This window comes from Hipposideros armiger, unplaced genomic scaffold (genome assembly GCF_001890085.2).
Source record: "Hipposideros armiger isolate ML-2016 unplaced genomic scaffold, ASM189008v1 scaffold_855, whole genome shotgun sequence".
In the NCBI taxonomy this organism is placed as follows: domain Eukaryota; kingdom Metazoa; phylum Chordata; class Mammalia; order Chiroptera; family Hipposideridae; genus Hipposideros; species Hipposideros armiger.
Genome location: NW_017732205.1, coordinates 165286 through 173076, shown reverse-complemented (window position 1 = coordinate 173076; position 7791 = coordinate 165286). Strand labels below are relative to the sequence as shown.

General features: G+C 44.4%; 1 protein-coding gene across 7 annotated transcripts in view; it reads right to left on the bottom strand.

The window, feature by feature from the left end:
* Positions 1-1785: 1785 nt before the first annotated feature.
* LOC109374675 (cyclin-dependent kinase inhibitor 2A-like) overlaps positions 1786-7791 on the bottom strand; it is a 31449-nt gene continuing 25443 nt past the window's right edge. For 4 of the 7 annotated variants that reach the window (XM_019629439.1, XM_019629440.1, XM_019629438.1 and 1 more), the window contains 2 exons: positions 4167-4461; positions 1786-1875 (listed from right to left, as the gene is read on the bottom strand). In XM_019629439.1, coding sequence (XP_019484984.1) covers positions 4168-4461 — 294 coding nt within the window. In that variant the 3' untranslated portion in view covers positions 1786-1875; position 4167. Of the gene's footprint in view, positions 1876-2253; positions 2481-4166; positions 4462-7568; positions 7760-7791 lie in introns of those variants that run through there. The other 3 variants (XR_002122434.1, XR_002122435.1, XM_019629437.1) reach the window with 3 other exon arrangements.

The following is a 7791-nucleotide window of genomic DNA, read 5'->3' as shown; positions in this document are numbered from 1 at the left end:
TCAGTGAAGGTGCAGGATAAAAGATAAACACATGAAAATCAGTTGTATTTCTATACACTAGCAATAAACAATCCAAAAAGGAAGAGCAATTTTCAATAGCATCAAAAAGGATAAAATACTTAGGAATAAATTTAACCAAGTAGTTGTCATACTTGTACACTGAAAACTACAAAACACTGCTGGAATTAAAGACCTAAATGAATTGAACGACATCCTATGTTCATGGTTTAGAAGACTTAATATTATCAAGATAGCAATAGTACCCAAAGTGATCTACATATCCAGTGCAATCCCTATGAAAAGCTCAAAGGCTTTTTTGGGTTTGTTTTGTAGAAATAAGAAAAGTTGGTGCTACAATTTATATGGAATTGCAACCCCAGATACAAGGTCGAAACCAATCAAAATAATTTTGTAAAAGAAAAAAGTTGGAGTACTCACACTTCCCAATTTCAAAATATACTACAAAGCTACAGTAATCAAAACTGTGAAATTGACATAAAGACAGACATATATTCTGGAGATTTTATATAAGTGGAATTATATGAAATCCTAGACACTTCATATGTGGAATCATACAATGTGTCCAGAATAGGGAAATCCGTGGAGACAAAAGGAAATTAGTGGTTGCCAGAGCCTGGGGATAGGGAGGATTTGAGTATGCTTAATGAATATGGGGTCTTCTTTGAAGGCGATGAAAGTGTTTTGGGACTAGATAAATGGTGATGTTTGCACAACATTGTGAGTGTACTAAATACCACTGAATTGCACTTTAAAATAATTAATTTTATGTTACGTGAATTGCACCTCAATAAAAAATATCTAAGTAAACGGAGGTGTGGTGCCCTGGCCTGGGAGGAGGCTGCCTGGCCTTTACAGCCCAGTTGAAGTTGGAGCCAGTCCCTGCTCTGGCAGAGAAGCGCCCAGCTGCTTTTGGTTTGGGTGGCGGTCAGCAGCCACTTCGAAGCCCGCTAGAGCCGCTGCTGGTGGGTCCCAGAACGCTGGGCTGGGCAAAGGGGGCCAGTTCATGCAGGCCCCAAGGGGCCTGCAGAGGGAAGCTCTGCGGTCCTGGGCCACCTGCTGCTAGCTGTGATGCCTTGGATAAAATACTTAAACTTCCGAGGGCTTGGATCGCGGAGCAGGGTAAGTAACGGAAGGCCAGGAGGGAGAGAGTCTGACAATCTGAGGTTTCCCTTCAGATTAATGAAAAGTTCCCATTCATCACCTTTTACCCCATTTCATCAATCCTAAAAACCACCTTTTGACATTTTATCATCTGAGATCCGGATGTGCCTTACATTCCACGGTGTGTACTCTCACGCTGCAGTTTTCATTTTAAGAGGTACGCGAAACAACCGCGGGTTTTAGAAACAACGCTGTCTTCCACTCTATGAAAGTGCATAAAATTTCTAGTCATGTGTTTGTGTGTTTAATAGTTCATGTCTGTCTCACCTCACTGTGCCCTGGCACGGTGCCATAATAGGTGCTCAATAAATGTTGACCCAATGAGCGAAGGAAAGAACATTATTAAAAACAAACAAACAAAAAACAAAAACATGAGCCTTGGCGCTGACATTTACTGGTGGTTTGACAAGAAACACCACCTGCCCCATTTAAGCTTTGTTTTCCTGGTTCACAAAATGTCTGTAAAAATAACAGCGCCGGCAGGTGCGAGGCTGGCAAGAGAAAGTGCCCGCATACGCGTGCTCTCAGAGTCGGAGTATTCGCTCCTGAAAATACCAACCAAATGAAAAGGCAGGAACAGGGTTACTTTTTTTTCCCCTTTAATCTTTTATATGAAAATTTAGGATAAAGGGAAAGAAGATCATGATGAAGAAACGGTCTCCGGTTCTCCATGACCTTCTAAGACTGGGTTGTCTGCAAATGGAAGAAAGAAAAAAGACATTAGAAATCAGAAATCAAAGATGTGAAACCTATTCCTGACTCCTTTTTTGCAGTCCTCCAAACACTTATGTACAAGGTTCTCGCATGGCTTCGCCTGCACGCACACTTCCTCTCACTACCCAGCGATCCTCAGCCCAAGCAAGGTCTGTCCGTCCATCTGGTCGGGACCCTGCCAGCAGCCTCCGCACTCCCGAGCTTCCCTGATCTCACAGCGCTTCCACTGCCTGGCTAGCGGCTCCGGGCTCGCCGGAGGCTCCCGCGCTCCGGGCCCGCGGGGTTGGGGGCAGGGAGAGCTAGACCCTGCAAGCCGCGTAGCCCACCCGGGTTGCGAGAAGAAAAGCGGTACATAACCGGTGCCACACACAACGCCAGGAGCGGGGACATGAAGACGTCGCCTCGCCCTTCGCGAGGCCCAAGCATTTCTTTTAACCGAGGCTGGCGAGCGACTCAGAGAACTAACATAATCAGAGGACACCCGATTAGCCGCGGCTCGGCAGTATGGGCATCTTCGGTTCCAATACCATTGTCTTCCGCCCCAGGCCTCCTCTCTCAGACCAGCTGATGGCTTCCTACCGTTTCTAGAATAAAATCCACATTTTGACCGAACACCCTTTCTTTGACCTAGACGTCCCTACAATTATCTGGCCTCTGCCCTCCTCTCTGATCTCGCCGTGTACACGCTCCAGCCCGCCTTTTTCACCCTCTCAACCCGCCACGTTCATTTCCTCCGCAGTCTTTGCACTTGAGAGTTTCCTTGCTTGCAATGGCTAATCTCTTCTCGTCAGCCAGGTTCTCGGGCCACTCTAAGCTAGCCTCCCCTCCTATTCACACTTCACGCTTACCCATCACATTGGTGTTTACAAACTCACTCTCCGAAAATACATTGTTATAACGCTTAAAGTCTATTTCCCAGAATGTAAGCTCTATGAGGGCAGGACTCCTGTTTTGTGTCGTTCAGTTTTCTGTCCCACCTAGAAAGGAGCTGATCACGTAGTAGGATCTTAAAGGGAAGAGGGAGGGAGGGAGGGAGGAAGGGAAGGAGTGTGCTTGGGTTACACATCTTAGGTTTGGTTATGAAGGGTTACTCAGTTTATTCATTCGCCTGGGGCCCAATTCAATCATCTAATTCTGTTCACAGCCCTGTGGTTGGTCCCTCGTCCTACGCCGCGTCCACGGAAGCAAGCTTCAATTGGAAGAGCGAGATGGTAGGCAAGCTAAAGGAGATCGTCGTTTCCCTCACATCCCAGGCGTAGCGCTCAGTGTACTCCCAGCGGAGGACTCAGAGCGAAACTCTCCACTATGTCCTCCTAGGCTCTCCTAAGTCCCAGGGAACCTAGTGCCCCAACTCTGAGCCCAAAAATAGATTTCATTATCTTCGAAGTCATGGTTTACCTTAAATATTCGTATTCATTTCGTATATTGCTTTATTTATATATTTTAATAAAATGGTTCCTCCAGAAAAAAATCAGAGTAAACTTGGTACTTTAGGCAGGCGGAGTGGAGGTGGGGAAGTGGGGCCGAGGGAAAAGAGAGCTTCGTGGTAGTAGAAGGCAAGAAGAACCACATATCCGTCTCCCTCCTGAAGCGGTCTCTCCGAAGAAACCGAACGCTTAAGAGAGCGAAAAGCTTAAGAAAGGCTCTCTGTTTCCCAGAACGTGCAGTGAATTCCGGGGCGCAGACTGCGAGGGTGGATGAAGTCTCCATCCCAGATGCCCTCAGAACCCCTTGGGGGAGCTCTGGAAACCCCCGCCACATAGAGCGGAGGGGCGGGTTTAGTAGACATTTGCAATAGAGCTAGGAATGACAGTTCTCTGCCAGGTGATGCCATGTGCAACTGGTTTTGGAAATCGCAGGGTTGGTCCAGCAATCTAGGTAAGCTAACAGGGAAACTAAGGGTCGTTGAATGGATGCGGCTGGCCAGCTAGTTTGGAGGGAGAGGGGCCACTAGACCTCTAGCCTCAAGTCTTCAATGCTCCAGGATAGGCCTTGAGCTGTGGTGAGGCTGAGTGTTTAGGGGGTGGGGAGCAGGGTTTATGGGGTGGGCTTTGATGTGAGGAAGTCTATCTCAGGCTGTTTCCCGTCCACAGCCCTGGAGAGGCAGCGCGATCTGGATACTGGGGTTGTCCCACCGGCAGGCAGCGTATGAGCTGAGCGAGGCAAGACACAAGATTCTGCTCTCCTGGGGCGATTTTACTCTTCTGCAAAAGGAATGTCCTGGGCTGAAGAAGCTCTCTGAGTTCATATTCTTACATTGGCCACCTCACCTTAGACGTCTGTACGGGCGTGGCTACCGCTTTCGGTGCCCCCTGCGGCCATGCGCAGGTACTGGGCAACATCGCGGTGGCCCCGCTCCTCAGCCAGGTCCACTGGCAGGCGGCCCCAGGCATCGCGCACATCCAGCCGCGCCCCGGCTCGGTGCAGCACCGCCAGCGTGTCCAGGAAGCCTTCCCGGGCGGCATCATGCACCGGGCGGGTGAGGGTGGCGGGGTCTGCGCAGTTGGGGTCCGCGCCGTGGAGCAGCAGCAGCTCGGCCACTCGGGTGCTGCCCATCATCATGACCTGCGGGAGAGAGCAGAGCGGTCAGGGCGAGGGCAGGCAGCAGGAACAGGATTAGATAATTTAAAGAAACTATTTGTAAAGCTGTTCTCGGGTGCAGACACCTGTGCAAACCACAAATAAAGAGAGGTCTAGCTACTCTTTATTTACTTTAAGTTACCAACTCTCTTAGCCATTCTACTTTTCTGCACACACTGAATTCCCATTATATTCTCCAACCTTTTATGGAGTTTCAGCCACACATAGAACATTGCTAAAGGCACAGACAACAGCCAGAGTGAGGGACAAACTTGCTTTTACTACAGCCTAACCTATTGTATAGCCCCCCTCGTTTTGATATGAAGTTATGTAAAACCCAGAGATTTTGTATGGATTAGTGATGTATATCCAAACCCAGAACGTGGTAATTGTTAAAAAGAAAAACAAGCAAACAAAAACCTTGCAAAACAAACAAAAATTCTTGCGAAACTTTAAGCTACCTTTAGATTCCCAGAATATTAAACTTCAAATTCTTTAAGTATAAAATGAGGTTTGTCTAACCAGCCCTAATATTTTTTTCCTGTGGCAAGCAAAATAATGCCCCCCAAAGATGTCCACTTCCTAACACTGGAAAGCTGTGGACATGTTACCTTACATGGCCAAAGGGACTAAACCTGATTAAATTAAGGAATACGAGGGAGATTAACTTGAATTGTCAGAGTAGGCCCATTGTAATTACAAGTTTCCTTATAAGAGATTCATAGTCAACAGAGTATAAGAATGAAAGCAGAGGTTAGAGAGAAGATTCAGGGGTCATGAGCCAAGGAATGTTGATGGTGACTAGAAGCTGGGGAAGGCAAGTAAATGGATTGTCCTTTAGAACTTGCAAAAGAAGTGCAGCCCTGCGACTCCATTTTAGACTTCTGATCGTCAGAACTGTCATATAATACATTTATGTTGGTTTAAGTCACTAAATCATTGGTAATTTGTTATGCCAGAAACAGGAAACTAAGACATTTCCCCAGTTTATAGTCTGAAAGTTCATTAAACAGGAGGTGCTGTCCTCATTTGGGTCCTAATCATCTTTGAAATAAAGCCACTACCAAAGTGTCCACAATCAAAGTGTCTTACAATTTGAGTGTTGGTGGTAGACAATTCTTTTTTGGGGGGTAAGCATTATTTGGTTATATTGACTGGACAATAGTGACTGTATAAAAAGGAATTACTTATTTTAGTTAAATTCTGTATTAAACACGAATTAATTTGTCCAAACCAAGCAGCCATAATAAGTTATATTGTCCTGGACAAAGTGAAAATGATTTAATTTTCAAAAAGACAGAGAAAATATAAGTGAACCAAATTACAATTCCAAAAAGAAAGAAAAACTATTGCAGTGCATTAGAACAATGCACTGTTTTTAAAATAAAAACTGGGAAAGCTTTCATACTAACTATGTTTATCCAATGAGTTCCTTAATCATTTAACTGGTTTTAAACATTTTTATTATATTTTGTTATATTAGTATTAAAGGCTAGACAGTAACCTAACATTTAAATATTTAAACCATAATAGCAGTCAGAAGTAAAAAATAAATAAATAAACCAAGTAAACGAATATTTGTAGGGTGCTTAAATCCATTTGATAATACATTAAATTTAATTTAGTAATTTGAATTTTTCTATATTTTTCTATTAAACATAAAGTTGATTAGAGTTCTACACCAAAATCATGCCTCCTTTTCTCTATGTTCTTTTGCTCCCTATTAAAAGAAGTTAAAACTAGTTATCCAACATCCGTTTTTCTCTTTGTATTCAAACAAACAAGGTCTCTTCTAACATATTCTGAGACCCCCAAACCCAAACTCTCAGTTTTCAAGCTGGTGGTGATATTTTTAGAGATATCAAATTATGAATCATGCATGCATTCTTTTTAAAGGACTCATGCTTTTCATCTACAACCACTTAACCTCTCCAGTCTCAAATTCTCTCCACACTTTAAATCCCAAATAATCTCAAGTTTTAAGGCACTTTCACTTTATTTTTATATCTGTATTTTAAAGTGTATGAACATTATCCTCTGTAAACTATGTTTACATAGGATACATATGTAAATTTGTATTTACATATTTACATATGTAAATGTAAGGGAAGGGAAAGGGAAATTTACTTTTGAAGTTTGTGAAGTTCCACGTAGAGCTACTTTCCTTTGTCTTGTTATGCTGGAGTTTTTGCAATATGCATTTACTTCATATAAATTTTATTTTTCAGAATCAAAATCATTGTCGACACTTGGAATGAATCTAGGCTAATGACTGCCAGGATTAAATTGTTTTTAGCCTGAGATTTAGAAAGTTAGTGAAGGCAATGAACAAAACCTGAACCGCCCCACCCCCGCCAAAAAAATACTGGAGTGGGGAGAGGAGAAATGACATTTCTCAACAATGAGGAATTGAAAACTCTATTTCAAATACGTTAATCTATAGCAAGTAAGTTAATGATAACAATAATAGGAGAGACCACTAAAATGGTAACTAAAATGACTATTTCTGGCGAGGTTACGCTAATGTTTTGCTTTATATATGTCTGCCTTTCCTAAATTCTTACAGGCATATATTTTCCTTATTCAGTTAAAATGAAAAATAAACACATTATGTAGTTGCTTCTGAATAATTTCAATTGATATTTATTCCAACATACACAGCTGTAGATTTCCACTGAAATTTCCCCCTAGGGGATAAGAGGATCATCAGTTCCATTCCAAGCCTTTGAGTTTAGACCTAGGTGAGTCCAGCAAATCTATAAAATCTTGTGTTTTACATCACGCGTTCGTTAATTTTGTATCTGATAAAGAATGTAACTCGGTCTATATTAACACACATAGGTTCTCTCTCCCAGATCTTCACACCGCTCTAGAGATCTGCTCCTCTATGCTTCCTCATTTCCCCCTTGGCCTCGTGAGCCCCCAGGGCTTTGCCAAGAGAAGTCTCCGACGCCACACGCCATCTAACCTCCCCCCCCCATGACACCCCTTTACGGAGAATCGAAATGCTTGCCTGATTCCGATCCCTTTGGAAACCTGGTCCCCCAAAGCCGCCCGCCACCCCTCCTCCCGCGGCAAAGCTGCTCACCCACCTGAATGGGGCTCCGACCGTGAATGTTGGGCGCATTGGGCGGTGCCCCCTCCTGGAGCAACGCCTGCACCTCCTTCACGCGGCCCCGGGCGGCGGCGGAGGCCAGCCTGTCAGCCAAGGGCTCCATGCAGCTCTGTGACTTGAACTCCCTTGCTCCCTGTCTCCCACCCTCTGCAGTTGATTGTCCGCAGCCCAGCCCAGCCTCTCGCTACCAGCCCGCTCCT